General features: G+C 44.4%; 2 protein-coding genes and 1 long non-coding RNA gene across 5 annotated transcripts; 1 reads left to right on the top strand and 2 right to left on the bottom strand.

Moving 5' to 3' along the window:
• Positions 1-8,532: 8,532 nt before the first annotated feature.
• LOC123509287 (ankyrin repeat and SOCS box protein 8-like) lies at positions 8,533-14,478 on the bottom strand. 3 transcript variants are annotated; one of them, XM_045263487.1, is made up of 5 exons: positions 14,324-14,478; positions 13,913-14,026; positions 13,140-13,320; positions 10,084-10,294; positions 8,533-8,711 (listed from the first exon to the last, which is right to left on the bottom strand). In XM_045263487.1, exons 1-5 carry the CDS (start codon positions 14,324-14,326, stop codon positions 8,636-8,638), a joined length of 585 nt encoding a protein of 194 aa, XP_045119422.1. In that variant the 5' UTR covers positions 14,327-14,478; the 3' UTR covers positions 8,533-8,635. The 3 variants fall into 3 exon arrangements, with proteins under 3 accessions (XP_045119422.1, XP_045119424.1, XP_045119423.1); XM_045263489.1 differs by lacking the exon at positions 13,140-13,320; XM_045263488.1 differs by lacking the exon at positions 13,913-14,026 and having other exon boundaries at positions 14,324-14,444.
• A 1,646-nt stretch (positions 14,479-16,124) lies between these two features.
• Positions 16,125-27,644, top strand: LOC123509047. The gene is made up of 4 exons (XM_045263169.1): positions 16,125-16,262; positions 22,205-22,390; positions 22,923-25,119; positions 25,176-27,644. The coding sequence occupies exons 2-4, from the start codon at positions 22,205-22,207 to the stop codon at positions 26,654-26,656; spliced, it is 3,864 nt and encodes a 1,287-aa protein (XP_045119104.1). The 5' UTR covers positions 16,125-16,262; the 3' UTR covers positions 26,657-27,644.
• Positions 17,989-18,544, bottom strand: LOC123509050. Its single transcript, XR_006676089.1, has 2 exons — positions 18,248-18,544; positions 17,989-18,035 (listed from the first exon to the last, which is right to left on the bottom strand). It is a non-coding gene; the product is annotated as an uncharacterized LOC123509050 (long non-coding RNA).
• Positions 27,645-27,753: the final 109 nt, after the last annotated feature.

Below are 27,753 nucleotides of genomic sequence, written 5' to 3' on the forward strand. Positions count from 1 at the left end.
CCTTATAACTTCAATTAGAGCCTTTTAAAGAGTGTTTGTCCTGTTAATAATGTAGAAATGGTGTTAATCTGTCACTAGAACCTTAAAAACACCCTTATAAAGCCTCTATCACTTCAACTGGAGCCTTTTAAAGTGTTCATAATGTAAAATCTTGTTAATCTGTCACTCGAACCTTAAAAAAAACACCTTTCAAACCCGCGTCACTTCAACTAGAGCCTTTTAAAGTGTATTTCTCCTACTGATAATGTAAAAAAATGGTGTTAATCTGTCACTAGAACCTTTAAAACACCCTTAAAAACCTAGACCACTTCAGCTAGAGCCTTTTAAATTGCTAACAATGTAGAAATGGTGTTAATCTGTCACTAGAACCTTAAAAACACCCTTAAAAACCCAGACCACTTCAACTAGAGCCTTTCAACAAGCAAACATGACAAGGTAAGAGATAAGACCAACATTTACCCCACACACACACACACACACACACACACACACACACACACACACACACACACACACACACACACAGTTATCTTACTAATCTTTCCCTCCTAAAGATAATGTTGCTATCTTAATGTGTGTGTGTCAAATATCTCTTAGCTTGCAATCTTAATGTAATCGTGTGTGTGTGTGTGTGTGTGTGTGTGTGTGTGTGTGTGTGTGTGTGTGTGTGTGTGTGTGTTACGGTGAGATTCAGAAAGCTTTGTATGCGCCAGTTTTTTTTTTTTTTTTCTTTATCAACCTGTAAAGAAAACGAACATTATTATTATTATTATTTTATTTTTCTCAGCTTTTAGTCTATGCAGTTAGGTTAGGTTAGGTTTGCATAGAGATATTGGTAAGCTCTCTCTCTCTCTCTCTCTCTCTCTCTCTCTCTCTCTCTCTCTCTATTCTCTATCCTTGAACAAACCACTCCTTTCTCTCCTCCTCCTCCTCTTCCTTCTTCTTCTTGTTCTTGTTCTTATTCTTGTTCTTGTTCTTCTCCTCCTCCTCCTCCTCTTCTTTCTCCTTCTCCTCCTCCTCCTCCTCTTCCTACTACAACTACTATTTTTTGTTACTATTGTATAAATAATGATTAATCTCTCTCTCTCTCTCTCTCTCTCTCTCTCTTTCTCTCTCTCTCTCTCACTGCTTGCTTATATAAACTAGTAATTAACACACACACACACACACACACACTCTCTCTCTCTCTCTCTCTAAGTACTGTCGGTGCTCTTAAAGTTATATAACCTCATGACTCACACTCACACACACTCTCACTCTCTCTCTCTCTCTCTCTCTCTCTCTCTCTCTCTCTCACAGGAAATGCTTATATTTAGATCAGCTGTTTCTCTTTCTCTTTCTCTCTCAATTAATTTTTTCAAGATACACAAAATTATCATTACTTCATCTATTCACTAAATCTTCAAGGCCTGTTATCAATATTATCTGTTTTAAATTGACTATTTTTAAAGCTCTTTATTTTATCTATCTAATCAATTTTCAAAGGTATTTTTAACCCCTTCAGTAACATGACGTGTTTCCCTATTCATTCTGGTGATTATTTGGTGATTTTGTACAGCTTCACAAACTCATGTGGGGATTAAAATAGTGAAGACAGTGGCCATTAATCTTCTGTCCTCCATACACCCTTCCTAATGTCAATAAAATGGTCTAATGGTACACAAATCTCAAGGTAAAAATGTGTCCCAGTACTGAAGGGATTAAAATAGTGAATATTCTTCTGCCCTCCATAGACCCTTCCTAATGTCAGTAAAATGGTCTAATGGTACACAAAACTCATGGTAAAAATGTGTCCCAGTACTGAAGGGGTTAAAATAGTGAAGACTGTGGCCATTAATCTTCTGCCCTCCATACACCCTTCCTAATGTCAATAAAATGGTCTAATGGTACACAAATCTCAGGGTAAAAATGTGTCCCAGTACTGAAGGGGTTAAAATAGTGAAGACTGTGGCCATTAATCTTCTGCCCTCCATACACCCTTCCTAATGTCAATAAAATGGTCTAATGGTACACAAATCTCAAGGTAAAAATGTGTCCCAGTACTGAAGGGGTTAAAATAGTGAAGACTGTGGCCATTAATCTTCTGCCCTTCATAGACCCTTCCTAATGTCAATAAAATGGTCTAATGGTACACAAAACTCATGGTAAAAATGTGTCCCAGTACTGAAGGGGTTAAAATAGTGAAGACTGTGGCCATTAATCTTCTGCCCTCCATACACCCTTCCTAATGTCAATAAAATGGTCTAATGGTACACAAAACTCAAGGTAAAATGTGTCCCAGTACTGAAAGGGTTAATCTTATTTATTTGCTAATTTTCTGAAGTTTTATTTAATCTATCCATCTATTCACTAAATTTCTAAAGGTTTCTATCACTCTTATCAATCTATTCAGTAATTTCAAAATCTATTTATCTATTCACTAATTTTCAAGTCCTGTTATTAATTCCATCTATTTATTTAACTTTTTTTTTATTAATTTCACTCAACAAACTAAAGAAATAGTCATTCTTTTTATATTCATACCAAAAACACTATCATTACTTCTCTATCTTTCAATTTACCAGTTTTAAGGCATTCTAATTTAAATATACTAAAAAGATTATTATATTCTAGATTCATTTACCTCTTCAGTACTGGGACACATTTTTACCTTGAGATTTGTGCACCATTAGACCATTTTATTGACATTAGCAAGGGTCTATGGAGGGCAGAAGATTAATGGCCACAGTCTTCACTATTTTAACCCCTTCAGTACTGGGACACATTTTTACCTTGAGATTTGTGTAGCATTAGACCATTTTATTGACATTAGCAAGTGTCTATGGAGGGCAGAAGATTAATGGCCACAGTCTTCACTATTTTAACCCCTTCAGTACTGGGACACATTTTTACCTTGAGTTTTGTGTACCATTAGACCATTTTATTGACATTAGGAAGGGTTAGGGCAGAAGATTAATGGCCACAGTCTTCACTATTTTAACCCCTTCAGTACTGGGACACATTTTTACCATGAGATTTGTGTACCATTAGACCATTTTATTGACATTAGCAAGGGTCTATGGAGGGCAGAAGATTAATGGCCACAGTCTTCACTATTTTAACCCCTTCAGTACTGGGACACATTTTTACCTTAAGATTTGTGTACCATTAGACCATTTTATTGACATTAGGAAGGGTCTATGGAGGGCAGAAGATTAATGGCCACAGTCTTCACTATTTTAACCCCTTCAGTACTGGGACACATTTTTACCTTGAGATTTGTGTACCATTAGACCATTTTATTGACATTAGGAAGGGTCTATGGAGGGCAGAAGATTAATGGCCACAGTCTTCACTATACAACACTCACACAACCAATACACCCACAAATACACACAGGAAATCAAAGAAAAAAGGCAGAAATAATTGAGTAAAAGACAATTTTTTTTTGACACCCCCATAAAAACTCATATTCTCGACTCATTTCAAGGTTATCACACATTAATTTAGTCCTTACTCATCACACACACCAACATCAACCATTACACCGCCAATACACGCAAGAATACACACAGAAAGCAAGAAAAAACGAAATATCAATAATAAAGACCACGCATTTCTTTCTGACAATCCTAAAAACTTGTATTTTCGACTTATTTCAAGGTTATTATGCATTAATTTCCTGCCTACTCATCACACACACCAACATCAACCATTACACAAATAACCTGTCCCAACATACACACTGGGAAAAGACGAAAACCTGTACGAAATCAGCCACAAAAACAAGTTAGACCACTTTTTTTTCTCTCACACACACACACACACACACAAAAAAAAAACTTCTTATATTTTGCTAATTCTAAGGTTATCACGCATTAACCCACTGAATACTCACCACACACACCAACACCTATCACCACACCACCACTACACCCAAGATACACTCAGAAAAATCACGCAAAATGCACAAAATCAATAAAAATTACAGCACATTTTACAAAACCAAGCCACAAAGTTACGAGATACTCAGTCATCTTTCCCAGCTTCCCGTTATATAACCTTGAATATCACCCTTAATAATTCACTAATCTCTATCCCCAGGTGTGAACAGAGAGCTCACCTGTTAATTAGCAAGATGTGAGTGCCGCCATCCTTCCTCTCTCCGTGTTAGAGTTGAAATGAGGCGGTTTAATATGAGGAGGAGCGAAGGGTGGCTGTCAGGCGCGCATCAGCTGGCCCCGCAGTGATGCCAAGCCCGCGGGGAACACCTCTCTCTCTCTCTCTCTCTCTCTCTCTCTCTCTCTCTCTCTCTCATGTATGATTATTTCGTCTAGTGAATAAAAGTTATGAATCTGAATCTGAATCTCTCTCTCTCTCTCTCTCTCTCTCTCTCTCTCTCTCTCTCTCTCATACCAGTTCCGCTGAGAGAGAGAGAGAGAGAGAGAGAGAGAGAGAGAGAGAGAGAGAGAGAGAGAGAGACTACTACTACTACTACTACTACTACTACTACTACTACTACTACTACTACTAGGTACTACTACTACTGTTTTGAGAGAGAGAGAGAGAGAGAGAGAGAGAGAGAGAGAGAGAGAGAGAGAGAGCGGTTTATATTCTCATTTTCTTTTGTCTCTCTCTCTCTCTCTCTCTCTCTCTCTCTCTCACAGTAGTAGTAGTAGTAGTAGTAGTAGTAGTAGTAGTAGTAGTAGCAGTAGTAGCAGTAGTAGTAGTAGTAGTAGTAGTAGTAGTAGTAGTAGTAGTAGTAGTAGTAGTAGTAGTAGTAGTAGTAGTAGTAGTAGTAGTAGTAGTAGTAGTAGTAGTAGTAGTAGTAGTAGTAGTAGTAGTAGTAGTAGTAGTAGTAGTAGTAGTAGTAGTAGTAGTAGTAGGAAGCTAGGACAAAACAATCAGTAACAGAAACATGACTGACATAATGAGAGAGAGAGAGAGAGAGAGAGAGAGAGAGAGAGAGAGAGAGAGAGAGAGAGAGAGAGAGAGAGAGAGAGAGAGCCACAAATTCCCCGAAACACTATTAACATTTGTGCTAATCTTTTCTGCATCGTTAAATATTTGTGGTTATCTGTCTATCTGTCTGTCTGTCTGTCTGTCTGTCTAGGTTTGGGTACATTTCAATCTTGGGTACAACAAAACGGGGTCATATATCTAGGTTAAAGGGGTCAAAAGGCAATAAATAAGATACACTCTACACACACACACACACACACACACTCTCTCTCTTTCTGTCGGAGGTAATAAATAAAACACGCTCTCCCACACACACACACACACACACACAGTTAAATGCACTCAAAAACATCCAAAACACACGCAAACACACTAACGCGTTTCCATATTCATTCTGGTGACTGGTGATTTTATACAGCTTCAGAAACTCATGTGGGGGATTGAAATAGTGAAGACTGTGGCCATTAATCTTCTGCCCTCCATAGACCCTTCCTAATGTCAATAAAATGGTCTAATGGTACACAAACTCAGGTAAAATGTGTCCCAGTACTGAAGGGGTTAAAATAGTGAAGACTGTGGCCATTAATCTTCTGCCCTCCATACACCCTTCCTAATGTCAATAAAATGGTCTAATGGTGCTCAAATCTCAAGGTAAAAATGTGTCCCAGTACTGAAGGGGTTAAAATAGTGAAGACTGTGGCCATTAATCTTCTGCCCTCCATACACCCTTCCTAATGTCAATAAAATGGTCTAATGGTGCTCAAATCTCAAGGTAAAGATGTGTCCCAGTACTGGAAAGATTAGGAACGGTCCAGTAAGCTAACGGTTCATCACTGGTACTGAGATGGTACTGGTCCGTGCGTGATGGCCTGTGGTATTTCAAAATTGTGGCATGAACCGGTGAGCAGGTGGTGTAGGAGTGTGTTTGGGTGTGTTTGGGTGTGTTTAGGTGTGTATCAATATATTTAGTGTGTTTATAGGTGTATTTTGAGTGTCTTTAAGTGTGTTTACGTATGCTTGGGTGTGTTTGGGTGTGTCTGAGTGTGTTTAGGGGTGTATCAGTATATTTGGTGTGTTTATAGTTGTATTTTGAGTGTCTTTAGGTGTGTTTGCGTATGCTTGGGTGTGTCTGAGTGGTGGTGAGGGTGGCGCTCTCAACACCTGGGCTGGTATTCTCAAAACACTTCTCAGCTTCACGTCTAAAATTTCAAAAGGCTTCATTTAAATTTACACAAGTTTTTAAAGGTGTTTTTACAGTTCTAGAGGCAGAGTGGCAAGATTTCTGCATTGTTAACTGGAGAAACACTCTTGAAAACCCCTGCAACATCTGAGGGCGATGGTGGGCGGACAGGACTGGAGGGGTGGCGAGAGGTGGGGATTGGTGGTGCAGAGTGGGTGGTGGTGGTGGTGGTGGCACTATTACACTATACACATTCTCACGGTCCACATCACACTTCTATGAGTATTTCAAACCACATTTTACCCTACCAGAAATAAATAATAACTTCAGGGACGTAATTCAAGTTAGGTTAGGTTAGGTTAGGTCTACGAGCATTTCCAACCCCATTTTACCCTACCAGAAATTAATAATAACTTCAGGACAGAGGTTAGGTTAAGTTAGGTTTCCACACCCCAAAAAACCCGCTTTCCCAGAAGGTCCCCAAGTTTGTTAGCCACGGAAAAAGAAATACAAGACAGCGATTATTGGTTGACACTACAAATTGAGGTTAGGTTAGGTAAGGTTAGGTTAAGTTAGGTTTCCACACCCCAAAAAACACCGCTTTCTCAGGAGGTCGCCAAGTTTGTTAGGCACAGGGAAAAGAAATACAAGACAGGGATTATTGGTTGACGCTACAAATTTTGGTTATGGTTAAGTTAGGTTTCTCCCCACCCCAAAAACCCCGCTTTCTCAGGAGGTCGCCAAGTTTGTTAGACACCCCATTGGTTGACACCAGAAGGTTTCCCCCAAGCTTGTTAGACACAGAAATAAATACAAGACAGGCTATATTGGTTCAAACTACAAATGTACCACACTGTAACCTGGAAATAATGATAGCAAATACAGCTCCTCACCATTTTTTTTTTCATTGTAGGAGAGACAGCTGGCCAAAGATAACAAAATATGGAATAATATGGAATAAAAAGGTCCCACTGTGTTGCCAGTCCCCTAAAAGACATGAGTTAGCCAAAAATTCAGAGGTTAAATGTATCGACACCTCTCTACTGCTTCATTCTCACTGCCCGCCCGCCCGCCCAGCCACCATGACCCACACGTGGACTTGTCATAAGCGCAGGATCATCACAAACTGCCACTATCAACTCGCCACTGTGTGAGAAAAAGCTATCTTCTATGCGACTGGCTGGGTGTTATGCCGCCACACACACACACACACACTCTCGGATAATCTTTTTCGAAGCTAGACTAGATAAAGACCAGTGTTTTTGTTGTTTTTTACTCCCCTTGGTTAGATTTTTATTTCTTATATAAAAAAGTCTCGTCCCAAAAATGTGCAAAATCCTCCATTGAGTCCTCCATATCCGTCTTCTTTACATGATTGGAAAATTTTATGCATTTGTTCAGCTCCGGAAGTACGCCAAACCCTCTCGCGTTGAATTATTTTGCTATATATTTAATTTCTATCTCTTGTGTTTATCTATCGTCTTTTTATCTATTCATTTAAGTTTCAAATTATTTTTAGTGCTTATTTATTCTTATTTTCACAATACTATACTTGTTTCATTTTGATGTCGACATTTTAGCTTCTGCAAATCATTGTGGCTTTCAAACCTTTGCGCTGGCGGCTGAAATGCAGTTATTGTCTATCTATCTATCTATCCCTATCTCATCCCTTCCCCTTCTCTCTCTCTCTCTCTCTCTCTCTCTCTCTCTCTCTCTCTCTCTCTCTCTCTCAACGTAGCAACAAAAGCATCGTGCGCTGGTCTGGCAACACTGACACACGTGCTTCTGTTTATGTAACTCAGCTGGCCCTGCACTGCTCTCTCTCTCTCTCTCTCTTCTTTGTTTACATGTAACTTGAGAGAGAGAGAGAGAGAGAGAGAGAGAGAGAGAGAGTTTAACAAAGTAAGGAACGTAAGATTAAAGAGGAATACAAGAATTTGATTTAATTACTTTATTATTATTATTATTATTATTATTATTATTATTATTATTATTATTATTATTATTATTGTTATTATTATTATTATCATCATTATATACTACTACTACTACTACTACTACTACTACTACTACTACTACCACCACCACTAACATTTAATAAAGTCTTAAATGTAATACTTAAATATAATGATAAGATTATATTCCTGGTATTATTTGAATTACAACTGTTACAAAAAATATTACAGATACGAGTTATGTATACGATTCTCTCTCTCTCTCTCTCTCTCTCTCTCTCTCTCTCTCTCTCTCTCTCTCAGTATTTTCATCATTCTTTCTTTAATATCTCTTTTCTTGATTTTCTCCTTTCATTTCTTTCTTACTTAATCTCTCTCTCTCTCTCTCTCTCTCTCTCTCTCTCTCTCTCTCTCTCTCTCTCTCTCTTTCTTCTTTTATCTCTTTTTTCTTCATTTTCTCCTTTCATTTCTTCTCTCTCTCTCTCTCTCTCTCTCTCTCTCTCTCTCTCTCTCTCTCTCTCTCCTCACGCGTTGTTCTCCTTCCTCTGCATATGGTGAGTCAGGATAAGGTCAGCACACACCAGGAGGAGGGGGATCCTGCAAGGTACGCCACATCCCACGGGGTCTCTTGGTACCTGAAGAGGATCGAATCTTTTTTAAGAGTATTCGATCCTTTTTAAAACACTATGATCCTAAGTTTTAAGGGTTTCCAGTGTTTTTTTGGGGGGGTTTATTCTATGGTTTTGTGTGTGTTTTTAGGTTTGTTTTGGGATGATTTACAGTAGAGGGTGTTGAATTATCACTGGAACCATCAAAACACCCTTCAAAACACCAATAACTTCCACTGCAGCCTGTTAAACTGTCAAACTACCACTGGAACCATCAAAACACCCTTCAAAACACCAATAACTTCCACTGCAGCCTGTTAAACTGTCAAACTACCACTGGAACCATCAAAACACCCTTCAAAACACCAATAACTTCCACTGCAGCCTGTTAAACTGTCAAACTACCACTGGAACCATCAAAACACCCTTCAAAACACCAATAACTTCCACTGCAGCCTGTTAAACTGTCAAACTACCACTGGAACCATCAAAACACCCTTCAAAACACCAATAACTTCCACTGCAGCCTGTTAAACTGTCAAACTACCACTGGAACCATCAAAACACCCTTCAAAACACCAATAACTTCCACTGCAGCCTGTTAAACTGTCAAACTACCACTGGAACCATCAAAACACCCTTCAAAACACCAATAACTTCCACTGCAGCCTGTTAAACTGTCAAACTACCACTGGAACCATCAAAACACCCTTCAAAACACCAATAACTTCCACTGCAGCCTGTTAAACTGTCAAACTACCACTGGAACCATCAAAACACCCTTCAAAACACCAATAACTTCCACTGCAGCCTGTTAAACTGTCAAACTACCACTGGAACCATCAAAACACCCTTCAAAACACCAATAACTTCCACTGCAGCCTGTTAAACTGTCAAACTACCACTGGAACCATCAAAACACCCTTCAAAACACCAATAACTTCCACTGCAGCCTGTTAAACTGTCAAACTACCACTGGAACCATCAAAACACCCTTCAAAACACCAATAACTTCCACTGCAGCCTGTTAAACTGTCAAACTACCACTGGAACCATCAAAACACCCTTCAAAACACCAATAACTTCCACTGCAGCCTGTTAAACTGTCAAACTATCACTGGAACCATCAAAACACCCTTCAAAACACCAATAACTTCCACTACACCGTATCAAACTCCACAAATTAAGACTGAAACCAGAAAAACACCCTTTAAAACACTAAAAACACCATCAAACACCCAAAAAAACACACTGGAAAACCATAAATACACCTTAATATTAACTAAACACCCTTAAAAAAACACAAAACACCAAAAACACCCCAAAACACCAAAACCTCACTCGAAAACCTTATTAAAACGATTCACGCCTTCAATAGAACCCTTTAAGTCATCCTAACCTGTTTTTAGCATCTGTGGGGGCGCCCTTAGCCAGCAGCTCCGCCACGGAATGCACACGCCCTCTCTCAGCAGCCAGGTGGAGGGGCGTGTCCTTGGCAGCGTTGAGGGAGGAGGGACAGGCGCCGTATTCCAGTAGAAGTTGTACAAAGGAGTGTCCGCAAATCCTAGCGGCGCAGTGTAAGGCAGTGTCTCCCAGCTCACTCTCGCTGGCTAGGGTGAAGGAAGAGGCTAATGTTTTTTTTTCTTTTTTTTCTTCTTTCATGCAGGAGAGAACACAGACAAGGCCAATAAAAAGATATATATAAAAAATTAGTCTTATTGAAATGCTGGTTCCCTAAAAGTCATGAGTTAGCCACAATGAAGGGACAAATGTGTTGACACCTCCCTCTTAAATGCAGTGAAGTGGTAGGAAGGTGGAGACACAGAAGCAGGCAGGGAGTTCCAGAGTGTGCCAGAGAATTGTGGTGAAGGATTGAGAGTACTGGTTAACTCTTGCATCAGGGAGGTGGACAGAATAGTGGTGAAGGATTGAGAGTACTGGTTAACTCTTGCATCAGGGAGGTGGACAGAATAGTGGTGAAGGATTGAGAGTACTGGTTAACTCTTGCATCAGGGAGGTGGACAGAATAGTGGTGAAGGATTGAGAGTACTGGTTAACTCTTGCATCAGGGAGGTGGACAGAATAGTGGTGAAGGATTGAGAGTACTGGTTAACTCTTGCATCAGGGAGGTGGACAGAATAGTGGTGAAGGATTGAGAGTACTGGTTAACTCTTGCATCAGGGAGGTGGACAGAATAGTGGTGAAGGATTGAGAGTACTGGTTAACTCTTGCATCAGGGAGGTGGACAGAATAGTGGTGAAGGATTGAGAGTACTGGTTAACTCTTGCATCAGGGAGGTGGACAGAATAGTGGTGAAGGATTGAGAGTACTGGTTAACTCTTGCATCAGGGAGGTGGACAGAATAGTGGTGAAGGATTGAGAGTACTGGTTAACTCTTGCATCAGGGAGGTGGACAGAATAGTGGTGAAGGATTGAGAGTACTGGTTAACTCTTGCATCAGGGAGGTGGACAGAATAGTGGTGAAGGATTGAGAGTACTGGTTAACTCTTGCATCAGGGAGGTGGACAGAATAGTGGTGAAGGATTGAGAGTACTGGTTAACTCTTGCATCAGGGAGGTGGACAGAATAGTGGTGAAGGATTGAGAGTACTGGTTAACTCTTGCATCAGGGAGGTGGACAGAATAGTGGTGAAGGATTGAGAGTACTGGTTAACTCTTGCATCAGGGAGGTGGACAGAATAGTGGTGAAGGATTGAGAGTACTGGTTAACTCTTGCATCAGGGAGGTGGACAGAATAGTGGTGAAGGATTGAGAGTACTGGTTAACTCTTGCATCAGGGAGGTGGACAGAATAGTGGTGAAGGATTGAGAGTACTGGTTAACTCTTGCATCAGGGAGGTGGACAGAATAGTGGTGAAGGATTGAGAGTACTGGTTAACTCTTGCATCAGGGAGGTGGACAGAATAGTGGTGAGAGGAAGAAGAAAGCCTTGTGCAGCGAGGGTGGGGAGGAGGAGGAGGAGGAGGGAGGCATGCAGTTAGCAAGTTAATAGAGCAGTTAGCATGAAAATAGCGATAAAAGATAGCAAGAGATGCAACATTGTGGTGAGAAAGAGGCTGAAGACAGTCAGTCAGAGGAGGGGAGTTGATGACACGAAAAGCTTTTGATTCCATCCTATCTAATAAAACTGTGTGACTGGAATCCCCACAAACATGCCAAGAGTACTCCACACAGGGGCGGATAAGGCCCTTGTACAGAGTTAGCAGTTGGAGGGCGAGAAAAACTGGCGGAGACACTCAGAACGCCTAACTTCATAGAAGCTGTTTTAGCAAGAGATGAGATGTGAAGTTTGCAGTTAAGATTATGAGTGAAGGACAGACCGAGGATATTCAGTGTGGAAGAGGGAGACAGTTGAAGAAGAGGGGATAGTTGTGTGGAAGGTTGTGTCCACTTGATAGATGGAGGAATTGAGTTTTGAGGCATTGAACACTATGTACTAAGTTTTCTCTGCACCAATCACAAATCTTAGAGAGATCAAAGGCAAGCGTTCTGTGGCGTCCTGAAGGGGTGGTCGTCTCTGAAAGGACGTGGAAAGATGTAGGGTGGTATCATCAGCGTAGGAGTGGATAGGGCAAGAAGTTTGGTTAAGAAGGTCATTAATGAATAATAGAAAGAGAGTGGGCGACAGGACAGAACACTGAGGAACACCACTATTAATAGATTTAGGAGAAGAACAGTGGCCGTCTACCACAGCAGCAATAGAGCGGTCGGAAAGGAAACATGAGATAAAGTTGCAGAGAGAAGGATAGAAGCCGTAGGAGGGCAGTTTTGAAATCCAAGCTTTATGCCAGACTCTATCAAAAGCTTTTGATATGTCTAACGCAACAGCAAAAGTTTCACCGAAATCTCTAAAAGAGGATGACCAAGACTCAGTAAGGAAAGCCAGAAGATCACCAGTAGAGCGACCTTGACGGAAGCCATACTGGCGATCAGACAGAAGATTGTGAAGTGACAGATGTTTGAGAATCTTCCTATTCAGGATAGATTAAAAACTTTAGACAAGCAAGAGATTAAAGCTATAGGACGGTAGTTTGAGGGGTTAGAACGGTCACCCTTTTAGGAACAGGCTGAATGTAGGCAAACTTCCAGCAGGAAGGAAAGGTAGAAGTCGATAGACAAAGTTGGAAGAGTTTGGCCAGGCAAGGTGCAGGCACGGAAGCACAGTTTTTGAGAACAATAGGAGGGACACGCCAGCCATCAGGTCCATAAGCCTGTGTGTGTGTGTGTGTGTGTGAGAGAGAGAGAGAGAGAGAGAGAGAGAGAGAGAGAGAGAGTTATGAGTGATTAAACAACAGGATATGAGATATTGTTGTACACACACACACACACACACTCTCTCTCTCTCTCTCTCTCTCTCTCTCTCCACCCTCCACCCTCTCTCTCTCTCTCATCCACCCTCCACCTCCTCACTCTTTCTCCCTCTCTCTCTCAGTTACCCTCCACCGGCGCGCCAAGGTGCAGGAACAGCTTGGCACAGTGGTAAGCTTGGTGGTAGAGGGCGAGGTGGAGCAGCGAGGCCTTCACCTGTCTGGGAGGCGCCTCGCTGGCCGCTGAGGTGTTCAGGGCCATGTCATACACCTTCCCCACCTCGATGTGTCCTGGGATACATGACACCACCTAGAGAGAGAGAGAGAGAGAGAGAGAGAGAGAGAGAGAGAGAGAGATTTAAGGTTAGGGAAAGAGAAAGTAAGAGAAAAACAGAGAGGTAAGATTTAGTGAAGAGAAAAGAGAATGAGAAAGATAGAAAGAAAATGAGAGAGAGAGAGAGAGAGAGAGAGAGAGAGAGAGAGAGAGAGAGAGAGAGAGAGATAGAGAGAATAAAATAATACTACTACTACTACTACTACTACTACTACTACTACTACTACTACTACAAATAATGATAATAATGAGTAGATAGATGAATATAGACAACCAAAAGATAAAACATAATAATAGTAATGATAATAGTAATAATAGTAATAATAGTAATAATAATGATAATGATAATAATAATAATAATAATAATAATAATAATAATAATAATAATAATAAGAAGAAGAAGAAAGAAGAAGAAGAAGAAGAAGAAGAAGAAGAAGAAGAAGACAAAAAAAGTAGAAGAATAAGAAAACAACAACAACAACAACAACAGCACTAAAAAAAAAACCTTACACTCTCTCTCTCTCTCTCTCTCTCTCTCTCTCTCTCTCTCTCTCTCTCTCTCTCTCACCATGCGCATATCGTCAGTCATCACGGCTCGCATTGCTGTGTTCAGTTTTTCCAGCTTCTCCTCAGCGGTGGGTGGTGGAGGCGCCGAAGACTGCAGGCGGCGGTTTCTGTACGGCTGGGAGAGAGAGAGAGAGAGAGAGAGAGAGAGAGAGAGAGAGAGAGAGAGAGAGAGAGAGAGAGAGATAAGAAAGGTTACAGTGATTTCCCAACCCTCCAAATGACAACAACTCTTACTACTACTACTACTACTACTACTACTACTACTACTACTACTACTACTACTACTACTACTACTACTTCACTATTACTATTACAACAACAACAACAACAACAACAACAACAACAACTACTACTACTACTACTACTACTACTACTACTACTACTACTACTACTACTACTACTACTAACTTACCATTGTTAATATGAAGAGAATGGACGAATTGCATGCAGAGAGAGAGAGAGAGAGAGAGAGAGAGAGAGAGGAAAATAAAGATAGAGAGATAGAGAGATAATAAATATTGGTTAATTATTCAAGACAAAGAGACAGACGGACAGACAGACAGACCCACCACCACCACCACCACTACCACAACTACTACTAATACTACTACTACTATCATCATCACATCCGCTTCTCCCCCGTCTCTCTCTCTCTCTCTCTCTCTCTCTCTCTCTCTCTCTCTCTTAATTATTTTTTTTTTTTATTTAAAGTTTCCATTATTTGCATTTAAAAGGACAAATTGGTGGTCACAAGAAGAGGAAGAGGAATATTTTTTAAAGGGCATCTGGGAGTGGTCACAAGAGGAGGAAGAGGAGTGATTTAGGTGTGCCATCTTTCAATTAATAATAATAATAATAAAACAATAACAATGGGTCTATTTTTATTTATTCCTGTTTGTTTTTGTGAATTACTGTTATTTGTAGATAGTATGATTAATTGTCTATAATTGTGTAAATAGTGAAGACTGGTAAGGTGGACAAAGACACACAGGATTAAAATAAATAAATAAATAAATAAATAAATAAATAAATAAGTAAATGAATATCTCGCAAATGTAACCAAATAGTAATTCTAAAGCTACATTAATAAAGATTTACTGATAGACGTTATTATTAAGTCTTATGAAAAAAAAATGCTGTAAATAAAGAAATGAAAAATGCATGCCCTAAGCTTGAAAATTTGGCGGGAAATCTCAGAAAGCTTAATTAAACGATTATTAATAGATCAAGAAACAAGAACGAGTAAGAATGTACAAAATAAAGTTAGATAATTAAAAAAATACTAGAAAATTTATATAATGTACATAAACAACCACCATTCACCATAAATATTGATTAGATATTATTTTCTTAAATTTTAGCAATAAGGCTGGACTCTATACCTTAAATAAAAATAGTATACATGAATTAACAAATAAAATCATGTATAAATATAGGCAGTGCACTAAATAGGCTTCTTTCAATGAGGTTCTTTTAAAACAATATACTAGTTGGCATCTATCGGCGCTTCAAACTGTACACGCTGAAGAAAATACAAATAAAAGGATGATGAATAAAAAATACCATGATATAAACAGCAAAAAATAATAAAAAGTAAAATATAGGCCTAGTTAGTCATAGAAAGTGTAAATTAACAGAAATAATAGTTTTGAAGAAGAGGCGGGAAGAATCTCTCGTATTCTCGCGGAATGTCGCAAATCACGAGACATTTCCTGCCGAACCAGTACAAAACGAAAAAAAAGAAGGAAAACACAGGAAAAGTGGAAAATAAAATACAAAAAGCATCAAACAGGAAAAAAAATAACATAAGATAGACGTTAAAGAATATGGCGGGAGGAGTCTCGCGGAATCTCGCAAACTACGAGAAGCCTTACAAAAAAATAAATAAAAACAAAATTAGCCGCATAGAAACACAAAAAAGGCGGGAAACAAAGTAAAATAAATATAAAATTACTTAAATGAGCAAAATTCAACATCAAATAGCAAAAATTTAGCGATACTCTGGATTTGAAGATAAGGCAGCAAAAATCTCGCTCAATCTCGCGGAATCCCGAAAAATACGAGACCACAAAGAGAACAAAAATGAAAAGCAACACACAAAAACACCAAAAGAGAAGGAAATAAAGCAAAAAGAGAATAAAATGACACAAAAACACCCAAATCCACCTTTGAAAATATGGCGGGAGGAATCTCGTTTAGTCTCGCCGAATCTCGCAAACTCCGAGACGCCATATTGCCCCATTTTCCTTAGTGTAGAGTGCTGTGTGATGCTTATTTTCGGCCATTTCCTCGCTATTTCCCCTCCTTAGCCCCTCAGCTCGGCGCGGGAATTAAAGAGAAGGGGCGTGAGGGTAAGTATGGATAAAGGCGGCCATTATTATCCAGCCGTTCTCTCTTTTTTAACGTGAAAATGGGAAGTGGTTTAAAGGGAAGCCCCAATATGGCTACCCAAATAAAGGCTCATCGGTATGTCATAATTATCGCCATTTTTCTCAGTCATCCTTCGAGTCTCGGGGATTCTGGGGGCTGATCCTGAATCCTTAGCCCCTTAACCACCACTAGGGCACCATGAGTTAAGGGGCTAATGGCGATTAATGGGAGAAAATTGACCTTTTGTAAGATTGTTTAGGTGAAAAATGTTTGTATTTTTTGGGGGTGTAAACATTATATTTATTTTTCTATTAATGGGTGAATGGAAGGTAATGGGGGCGTGGTGAGGGTGCGTGGGCGTGCAATGGGGCGGTATGGGTTAATGGGTGTAGGGAAAGCTGCGTATTAGCCCACAAATATATAAATAATAGGTGAAATATGAAATGGTCCTAAATTTCTTGTTATTATTTATTTTAATGGGTTTCTAATGGGTGTGTGAGTAATGGGAGGGTTTAAAACGATAACATGCATATTTCTAATAGGTTGTAATGGGTAAAACAAAATTAGGAACCCTGTGGATCGCATTAAAACCATTATCTTTGATTGTAATGGGTTTGAATGGGTGTGTGAGTAATGGGAGGCTGTGGAGTAATACTTGGCCTTACTTTAATGGTTAGTAATGTGTTAGGTTAGGCTAGAAAGGGTAAAAAGGCATTAAAACCCATATCTTCAATTTTAATGGGTGTTTTGCTAATGGAAGGCTGTGAAAGACCTTAGTTTAATGGGTAGTTATAGGTTAGGATAGGCTAGAAATCTTAATAAGGACTTTAAAACCCTTATTCTTAATTCTAATGGGTGTAAAATAATGTTTAAGTTTATTTCAATAAGTTAAAACAGATATCTTCAATTCTAATGGGTAATAATGGGTGTATAGTCAATAAAATAGCTTCAAATAATACTAGAGTTCATTCTAATGGGTTTTAATGGGTTAGATTAAACTAGGAAAGCATAAAAACCACACTAGCACCATTATCTTCAATATTAATGGGTGTTTAGCTAATGGGAGAGGTTGAAACAGTAATACCCTTAATTCTAATGGGATTTTAATGGGTTAGGATGCAATGGGAAGGGTTGAAATAGTTAAAATGGTGTTATTCCACGTGTTCTTCCTTCTAATGGATGATAAGGGGTGTATTGTCCATTAGAAGCTTTGAAATGTAGATAGGTAAGATTTTAATGGTGTGTGTGGGGGGGGGGTTTAATGGTGTGTAATTTTAATGGTGTGTGTGTGTGGTGTGTGTGTGTGTACGATTTTAATGGTGTGTGTGTGTGCGTGTGTGTGTGTGTTTTAAATTGACAACTGTAACCTAAACGTAACCTTACTGTTCCTAACCTAACCTGACCTAACCTAACTGTTTCAAATTTCTACCGTTCCTAACTTCAACTAACCGCTCTTAACTTAACCTAACATTAATTGCCCTTAACCAAATAACTCCTAACTTTCTAATTTTTGCCCTTCCTAACTGTACCAAATCACTCCCAACCTAACCAAACTGTTTCTAATTTCTATCCTTCCTAACCAGATCGCTCCTAACCTGACTGTTTCTTATTTTTTTACCCTTCCTAACCTAAGCAAATGTAATCTTTTGTATATCCTTCCTAACTTAACCAGATCACTCCTAACTTGACTGTGTCTTATTTTTTTTACCCTTCCTAACCTAAGCAAATGTAATCTTTCGTATATCCTTCCTAACCTAACCAGATCACTCCTAACCTGACTGTTTCTTATTTTTTTTTTACCCTTCCTAACCTCCGTAATTTTTGTATATCCTTCCTAACCAGATCACTCCTAACCTGACTGTTTCTTATTTTTACCCTTCCTAACCTAAGCCCTTTTGTATATCCTTCCTAACCTTGAGCAGACGTAATCCTTCCTAACCTAAGCAAATGTAATATCCTTCCTAACCTAACCAGATCACTCCTAACCTGACTGTTTCTTATTTTTTACCCTTCCTAACCTAAGCAAACGTAATCTTTTGTATATCCTTCCTAACCTAACCAGATCACTCCTAACCTGACTGTTTCTTATCTTTTGTAATGTAGCCACTCCTAACTTAACCTAACCTTACCAAATTGTTCCTAACTTTATCTAAATTTTTTAAACTTTTACCTTCCTAACCTAAACAAGCCTTACTGTGTGTTTTAACCTAACCTAATGAAATTGCTCCTAACCTAGTTGTTTCTAAGTTTTACCGTTCCTAACCTAACCAATTTGCTGGTAATCTTACCCAACCTACCCCAGTCCTAACCCAACCCAACCCAAAAGCTCCTAACTGAATTGTATCTGATCTCACCTAACTTTCTAATCTTACCGCCCCTAACCTAGCCACCTCCCTAACTGTTTCTGATTTTACCGCCCCTAACTTAGCCACCTTCCTAACTGTTTCTAATCTTACCGCCCCTGATTTAACCACCTCCCTAACTGTTTCTAATCTCACCTAGCTGTTTCTAATCTTATCATCCCTAACCTAACCACCTCCCTAACTGTTTCTGATTTTACCGCCCCTAATTTAACCACCTCGTAACTGTTATCTCACCTAACTGTTCCTAATCTTACCGCCCCTAACCTAACCACACTGCTAACTGTTTCTAATCTCATCTAAAATATCCTAACTGTTCCTAACCTAACCATTCCTAATTCTAACCTAACCTGCCCCTAACCTAACCTAATCGTTCCTAACTGCCCCCTAACCTACTCAGATGGTGTTGTCATCCATAGAAGTGATAGGAGGTTAGTTTAGGTAAAGTTAGGTTAGGACAGACCATTCCTAACTGTCTCTAACTGCTTCTAACTGTTCCTAACTGTCCCTAACTGCTCCTAACCCACACACAGATGGCATGGTTGTTCTTAGAAGTGATGGAAGGTTAGGTTTGGTTAGGACAGAACATTCCTAACTGCCTCTAACTGCTCCTAACCCCCACAGATGGCGTCGTCGTCCATAGAGGAGATAGGAGGTTAGGTTAGGTTAAGACACCATTCCTAACTGCTCCTAACCCCCCCAGATGGCGTCGTCGTCCATAGAGGAGATAGGAGGTTAGGTTAGGTTAAGACACCATTCCTAACTGCTCCTAACCCCCCCCCAGATGGCGTTGTTGTTCATAGAGGTGATAGGAGGTTAGGTTAGGTTAAGACACCATTCCTAACTGCTCCTAAACCCCCCCAGATAGCGTCGTCGTCCATAGAGGTGATGGGAGGTTAGGTTAGGTTAAGACACCATTCCTAACTGCTCCTAACTCCCCCACAGATGGTGTCGTCGTCCATAGAGGAGATAGGAGGTTAGGTTAGGTTAAGACACCATTCCTAACTGCTCCTAACCCCCACCAGATGGCGTCGTCGTCCATAGAGGAGATAGGAAGTTAGGTTAGGTTAAGACACCATTCCTAACTGCTCCTAACCCCCCACGATGGCGTCGTCGTCCATAGAGGAGATAGGAGGTTAGGTTAGGTTAAGACACCATTCCTAACTGCTCCTAACCCCCCCAAGATGGCGTCGTTGTCCATAGAGGAGATAGGAGGTTAGGTTAGGTTAAGACACCATTCCTAACTGCTCCTAACCCCCCCCACAGATGGTGTCGTCGTCCATAGAGGAGATAGGAGGTTAGGTTAGGTTAAGACACCATTCCTAACTGCTCCTAACCCCCACAGATGGCGTCGTCGTCCATATAGGAGATAGGAGGTTAGGTTAGGTTAAGACACCATTCCTAACTGCTCCTAACCCCCACAGAACTATTCCTAACTGCCCATAACTGGTCCTAACTGCTCCTAACCCCCCCCCAGATGGCGTCGTCGTCCATAGAGGAGATAGGAGGTTAGGTTAGGTTAAGACACCATTCCTAACTGCTCCTAAACCCCCCCAGATAGCGTCGTCGTCCATAGAGGTGATGGGAGGTTAGGTTAGGTTAAGACACCATTCCTAACTGCTCCTAACTCCCCCACAGATGGTGTCGTCCATATAGAGAGATAGGAGGTTAGGTTAGGTTAAGACACCATTCCTAACTGCTCCTAACCCCCACCAGATGGCGTCGTCGTCCATAGAGGAGATAGGAAGTTAGGTTAGGTTAAGACACCATTCCTAACTGCTCCTAACCCCCCACGATGGCGTCGTCGTCCATAGAGGAGATAGGAGGTTAGGTTGGTTAAGACACCATTCCTAACTGCTCCTAACCCCCCCAAGATGGCGTCGTTGTCCATAGAGGAGATAGGAGGTTAGGTTAGGTTAAGACACCATTCCTAACTGCTCCTAACCCCCACAGATGGTGCGTCGTCCATAGAGGAGATAGGAGGTTAGGTTAGGTTAAGACACCATTCCTAACTGCTCCTAACCCCACAGATGGCGTCGTCCCATATAGGAGATAGGAGGTTAGGTTGGGTTAAGACACCATTCCTAACTGCTCCTAACCCCACAGAACTATTCTAACTGCCCATAACTGGTCCTAACTGCTCTAACCCCCCAGATAGCGTCGTTGTCCATAGAGGAGATAGGAGGTTAGGTTGGGTTAAGACACCATTCTAACTGCTCCTAACCCCCACAGAACTATTCCTAACTGCCCATAACTGGTCCTAACTGCTCCTAACCACCCCCAGATAGCGTCGTCGTCCATAGAGGAGATAGGAGGTTAGGTTAGGTTAAGAGAGACCATTCCTAACTGCTCCTAACCACCCCCACAGATGGCGTCGTCGTCCATAGAGGAGATAGGAGGTTAGGTTAGGTTAAGAGAAACCATTCCTAACTGCTCCTAACCCCCACAGAACTATTCCTAACTGCCCATAACTGATCCTAACTGCTCCTAACCCCCCCCCAGATAGCGTCGTCGTCCATAGAGGAGATAGGAGGTTAGGTTAGGTTAAGACACCATTCCTAACTGCTCCTAACCCCCCCCACAGATGGCGTCGTCGTCCATAGAGGAGATAGGAGGTTAGGTTAGGTTAAGACACCATTCCTAACTGCTCCTAACCCCCACAGATGGCGTCGTCGTCCATAGAGGTGATAGGAGGTTAGGTTAGGTTAAGGGTTAAGAGACACCATTCCTAACTGCTCTTAACTCCCCCCAGATGGCGTCGTCGTCCATAGAGGAGATAGGAGGTTAGGTTAGGTTAAGACACCATTCCTAACTGCTCCTAACCCCCACAGATGGTGTCGTCGTCCATAGAGGAGATAGGAGGTTAGGTTAGGTTAGGTTAGGTTAAGACACCATTCCTAACTGCTCCTAACCCCCCCAGATGGCGTCGTCGTCCATAGAGGAGATAGGAAGTTAGGTTAGGTTAAGAGAGACCATTCCTAACTGCTCCTAACCCCCACAGAACTATTCCTAACTGCCCATAACTGGTCCTAACTGCTCCTAACCCCCCAGATAGCGTCGTCGTCCATAGAGGAGATAGGAGGTTAGGTTAGGTTAAGACACCATTCCTAACTGCTCCTAACCCCCCCAGATGGCGTCGTCGTCCATAGAGGAGATAGGAGGTTAGGTTAGGTTAAGACACCATTCCTAACTGCTCCTAACCCCCACAGAACTATTCCTAACTGCCCATAACTGGTCCTAACTGCTCCTAACCCCCCCAGATAGCGTCGTCGTCCATAGAGGAGATAGGAGGTTAGGTTAGGTTAAGACACCATTCCTAACTGCTCCTAACCCCCCCCCAGATGGCGTCGTCGTCCATAGAGGTGATGGGAGGTTAGGTTAGGTTAAGACACCATTCCTAACTGCTCCTAACCCCCCCCACAGATGGCGTCGTCGTCCATAGAGGTGATAGGAGGTTAGGTTAGGTTAAGAGAGACCATTCCTAACTGCTCCTAACCCCCATAGAGGAGATAGGTTAGGTTAAGTTAAGAGAGACCATTCCTAACTGCTCCTAACCCCCACAGATGGCGTCGTCGTCCATAGAGGTGATGGGAGTGGGGGGCGGGGAGGTGAAGGTGATGCTGATGGACGACTCTGTGGGTGAGGACGGGGAGATGGATGAGGAACTGCACACTATCATCACTGCATCCGCTGACGATAATGGTGAGATGGTGACGTCTGTAGAGGCCCAGCCAGCGCCCACTGATGAGGTGAGGGTAGTAGTAGTAGTAGTAGTAGTAGTAGTTTTTTTTTTTTTATTATTTTTGTTTGTGTTATTTTGTGGTGGTGGAGGTGGTGGTGGTGGTGAAGGGAAGGAGAGAAGAGGTTGAGAAGGATAGTAGTTGTAGGAAGGTGAAGGGAAGTGGATAGTTGGAGGAAAATTGTAGTAGTGGTGGTAGTAGTAGTAGTAGTAGTAGTAGTAGTAGTAGTAGTGTGAATGAGTTAGTATTGATGATGATGATAATAGTAATGTTACCTTCACTGATAGAAGATATGTAATTAGTTACATTACCATTATGATGTGTGAGAGAGAGAGAGAGAGAGAGAGAGAGAGAGAGAGAGAGAGAGAGAGAGAGAGAGAAAAATCTAATTTAACTTAACCTAACCTAACCTGCAAATGTTAAATAAGTAAAGAAACACACACACACACACACACACACACACACACACACACACACACACACACACACACACACACACACACACCTGTAACCACCCCTAAGCTCAGCCTGCCCCCCACAGCTACTGGACATGGACGGGGAGTTCACCACTTTGGAGGGGATGGAGCCCCCGCCAGGCACCATCATCTTCTCCCCCCAGGACTTACTGCGGCCCTCAAAACCTTCACAGCGTGGCCGGGGACGTCCCGCGCTGCGCCCCGGCCTGACCTCCATAAAGCTGGAGCCCCGCGCCCCGCCCACCTACGGCCCATCGGGGGACTTGGAGGTGCCGGTGTCCTGTGAGGTGTGTGGGAAGGTGATGATGACGGGGAAGACTCTGGTGCAGCACATGGCCATCCACTCCGACCTGAAGCCCTTCCAGTGTCCACATTGCCCCAAGTCGTTCGCCCGAAAGGTGCACCTGCAGGGCCACCTGGTGGTGCACGGCATAGAGAAGCAGTTTGAGTGTCCCATCTGCCACCAGCGGTTCAGCCGGCAGGACTGCGTCAAGGTGCACATGCGCCTCCACGACAAGAGCAAGTGTGTGTTCTGCGACGTGTGCCACAAGGCCTTCCTCACCGTGGGCGCCCTCAACATCCATCTGCGCATCCACCGTGGGGAGAAGCCCTTCAAGTGCCACCTGTGCTCCAAGTGCTTCACGCAGAAGAACCACCTCATCACACACATCAAGCGCCACACCAAGGTCACCGACGAGCACTTCACCAAGAAGCTTGGGCCGCGCATGTTCAAGTGTGAGCACTGCCCCCGCTCCTTCATCAGGCTCAGCGACTACGAGCGCCATGTGCAGTGGAACCACGGGGCAGTGGCCGAGGGCAGCATTGTGGACAAGCTGCCCACTGTGGCCAACCTGCTGGACGGGGAGCTCAAGCAGACCGGCCTCACCCCACAGGTATTCAAGGCCCCCAAGGACGCCCTCAACAGCAAGCCCCGCGTGCGCCGCCCCAAGAAGGTGATGTGCACCACCTCCACCCAGACCGACGAGGACGGCGGCCGCATCATTGTGCCACGCCAGTACCAGGTGTCTGCCGGCACCCAGGTGTCCGCACCCCCCACCCCCCGCCATGACGAGGACATGTATGAGAACGACATCTTCGACGAGGGCATGGACCGCAACTACAGCTCCGATGAGGACGAGGACGGCGCCCGGCCCACCGACGGCACCGACCCCCTTGAGCAGAAGGTGTTCTCCCTCCCAGCCACCGGCGAGATGGCCTCCGACCCCATCCAGGATGCAGCCTTTGATGCCATCGTGCAGGGCCGGGGCGCCCCACGACCCGGGGACCACGCCACCGACACTGCCGCCACCACCGCCACCGCTGCCACAGACAAGCACTCAGAGTTCCTGCAGGAGGTGGTGAACTCCATGGTGCGTCAGGCCGTGCCACACAGCCCCCCACCACAACCACCGCCACAGCCTGCTGAGGCCAAGCTGGCGGCGCAGGAGTCTGCCACGGAGCTGCCTGAGGTGCGGTCAGTGCCCGGTGTGGGACGGGCAGTGTCCAGCACTGCACCGCCGCCGGTGGTGGTGCGAGGGGGGGGCAGCAGCGGCGGTAAGGAGGGGGTGGTGAAGGTGAAGAAGGAGCCGGTGGGAGTGCTGCCCATCACACTCATCAACCCACCCAAGCGAGGGCGGGGCCGGGGCCGGGGCCGAGGCCGGGGCAGGAAGTGGAGTCCCTATGGGCTGTCTGGGGCTGCGGAGCTGCGCGCCATCCGCATGAACATGAGGCGCAGCATTCTCAGTGCAGAGGAGGAGCGTGCCGACCAGAGGGAGGAGGAGGAGCGAGAGGAGGAGGCGACGGCAGCGGCAGTAGCAGCAGCGGCAGCGGTGGTGGAGGTGGAGAGTGGGTTGGAGGGTAGCGTGGTGGAGGAGGTGGAGACGGAGGGGCGGGGGAAGCGTCTGGCCAAGAACAAGCAGCACGGCAAAGACTTTGTCTGCAACATGAAGAACTGCGAGACATGCTGCCCCCCTGCCAAGCCCCGCCCCACCCAACCCACCCCCACCACAACTGTCAAGGTTAAGGTCAAGGTGCAGGACAAGGCCGACGGGGCCAAGAAGGTGGTACCCCGCCCTGCCCCTGCCTCGCAGGCCCCGACGGTGTCTGCTAGCCAGGCGGACAGTGTGCACGGCCTGCTGAGCCTGGCGCAGGCCGCCCCACTGCTCAGGACCGTCAAGGTGGAGCAGCCTCGCCTCGAGGAGCCCAAGATGAAAGTGGGCAATCGTGTCGGCTCCTACCCGGTTGACATCACCGCCAACCCATCACCACCACCAAGACCCTGCCCAGCAGTGGTGGTAGTGGTGGTGCTGGCGGTGGCAGTAGCGGTGTGGTGCGGCGCGAGGACTACTTTGTGACGAGTAGCAGCGGAGAGTCTGTGGTGTCTCCGCCGGTGGAGCTGATGTCGTTCTGCATCCCCACCTACTCCTGCAAGCTGTGCTCCAGAGAGTTCCGCTTTGAGGGCAAACTGCACCGACACATTGAGAGTGTGCACCAAAACAAGGCCATCTTCTCCCCGGACGTCAAGCCGGGCCGGGGCTCCAGCAAGGTGGTGGGGCCGCCCGGCACCATCTTGCCAGTCTCCCACTCCATCACGCCCTCTGCCGCAGAGCAGGAGAACCCGGAGATTGCCGCGCTGCGCTCAGAGTGGGACGACGATGAGGACGATGATGCAGAGACACGCGGTGGCCCTGTGGCAGTGGCGGCGGCGACGGTGTCCATGGGCGGCCCTGGGGGAGCCATGGCCATCGTGACGCGGGACATTGCGCCGGTGAGCAGCACAGTGACGGACGCTTACAGTGGCGGCGTCAAGGTCAACATGAACAAGCTGGCCGGCCTGCTGCCTCACATGGGCAAGGTGCCAGACACTGACAGCTATGAGGCTAGTCGGGTGAAGCAGGAGGCCATGCTGAGCAGCAGCAGTAGTATGGTGGTGGCGGGTGGCGGCGGCGGCGGCCGTGAGGTGACAGAGACGATTACGGCAGACACGTTGGACATGAAGTGCCGGCGGCTGCTGGAGAAGCTGTTTGACCACGCTCTGCTGTTGCAGTGCGGGCTGCTGGAGGAGCACGTGTCGGTGGTGCTGGGGCGGGTGCTGCAGCACTACGGGGTGAAGATGATCGAGGACTATGGCCAGGGCCAGTACGAGGTGCTCAAGTACAACCTGTGGCGCCTCATTGAGTGGAAGGTGACCATGGAGCAGATGGAGGAGTTCTACTCGGAGGGAAAGAGTGTGGAGGAGATGATGGACGACATCATGCACGACCACGTCCCCCTCGTCTCTCACCACTACGTGCCCCGCGACCAGGCTGCAGACCCCGGCCCACCCCCCGCCCCTGCCCAGCCCCAGGCCCCGCCGCCGCCGCCGCAGCAGGTTGAGGCGGTGGAGGTGTCTGAGGGGCAGGTGGTGCTGCAGCATGTGGCTGGCATGCTGGGGGGGCAGATCAACCTGCCTGAGGGGGTGACGCAGGTGGTGCTGTCCCAGGACGTGTCGCCGGACCTGCTGCAGGGCGCCCACATTGTGACCATCGACCCCACCACGGGCCAGGTCATCTCCCAGGTCACGGCTGACCAGGTGATCCTGGCCGACGCCATCGGGGACGAGCTGGAGCAGCAGGTGTCAGCGCTGGACGGCGGCAGCGTGGTGGTCAGTCAGGGCCAGCTGGGCCAGGTGAGCCAGGGCACCATCGTGGTCACCCACCCCTCCGCCGTGCCCCTCCAGGCTGGCCAGGTGCTGGTGCAGGACTCCTCCGGCCAGCAGGTGGTCAAGATGGAGGCTGTCACCACCACTGCCCCACGCTGATCCCCCCTCCCCCCCCGAACCAACCCTGTACAAAACCACGTTGGAAAAGACTTTTTTCTTATTAGTACCTCTAAGTCTTCTATACATATATAAATACTATATATAAAGATACTATACATAGAGACACACCACTCTCACTAATACAACTACACCAACAACTGCTGCCGCCGCCGCCGCAGCATCTTGTCACGTCATCCACCACGAGTGACGCTAAACATCCACCCTCTGTCTGTCTGTCTGTCTGTACGTGTGTGTGTGAGAGAGAGTGAGTGAGTGAGTGAGAATATGTGTGTGTGTGTGTGTCTTCATTACAGAACACACCGCCACCGCCACCACCACCACCACCACCACCACCACAGTCTCCGTAGTGAGTGCCTTCCTCCACCACACAGCTGGGGCGGAGGGAAGGAGGTATAGTGGAGGAAACTTCTCTCCGCCTTGTCCTTCCCTCCTGGCCCTCCATCTCTCCCCACACTCCCTTTCTCTCCTCCTTCCCTTCTCTCTCCATTTCCTCCCTTTATCTTCTCTCCTTCTCTTTCTCTCCATTTGTCCTATCCTTTTCTTCTCTCCCTTTTCTCCACCTCATCCCTTTTCCTCTCCTTTCTCTCCTCTCCCTCTCTTTTCTCCACCTCCCTTACTCTCTCTCTCTCTCTCTTCTCTTCCAAAGCTAAGTCATTCCTTCCTTCATTAATATATCGAGTGAATTATTATTATTATTTACTATTATTATTGTTATTTTTATCATTATTATCATCATTTTCTTGTGTACATATTTTTTGTCGTCAGTTTGTGTGTGTGTGTAAATTTTGTGTATTTTTTCTACGTCTAGCATTGTCATTCCCTCGGTGTGTGTGTGTGTGTATGTGTGTCTGTCTGTGTGTGTGTGTGTGTGTGTGTGTGTGTGTGTGTGTGTGTGTGTGTGTGTGATAGAAGTATGCTTACATGACTATTTATATGAAAAGAATAAATAAATAAAGATGATTACATATTTAGTGTTTTTATGTATCTTTCAGACACACACACATACACAGACATACACACACACGGACACACACACACACAATGAATTACAGGGAGATTAATGGTGGAAATTCTTT

The sequence above is a fragment of the Portunus trituberculatus genome, chromosome 26 (assembly GCF_017591435.1).
Source record: "Portunus trituberculatus isolate SZX2019 chromosome 26, ASM1759143v1, whole genome shotgun sequence".
Taxonomy (NCBI): Eukaryota; Metazoa; Arthropoda; class Malacostraca; order Decapoda; family Portunidae; genus Portunus; species Portunus trituberculatus.

Excerpts from the sequence above, each read along its gene's own strand:
- LOC123509047 (XM_045263169.1), top strand. The coding sequence starts at position 22,205 with ATGGCGTCGTCGTCCATAGAGGTGATGGGAGTGGGGGGCGGGGAGGTG. Across the intron at positions 22,391-22,922 it reads AGCCAGCGCCCACTGATGAG|CTACTGGACATGGACGGGGA; the intron begins GTGAGGGTAGTA and ends TGCCCCCCACAG. Across the intron at positions 25,120-25,175 it reads TGACATCACCGCCAACCCAT|GTAGCGGTGTGGTGCGGCGC; the intron begins CACCACCACCAA and ends CTGGCGGTGGCA.
- LOC123509287 (XM_045263487.1), bottom strand. Across the intron at positions 13,321-13,912 it reads TGACTGACGATATGCGCATG|GTGGTGTCATGTATCCCAGG; the intron begins GTGAGAGAGAGA and ends CTCTCTCTCTAG. Across the intron at positions 10,295-13,139 it reads CCTTGGCGCGCCGGTGGAGG|CCAGCGAGAGTGAGCTGGGA; the intron begins GTAACTGAGAGA and ends CCTTCACCCTAG.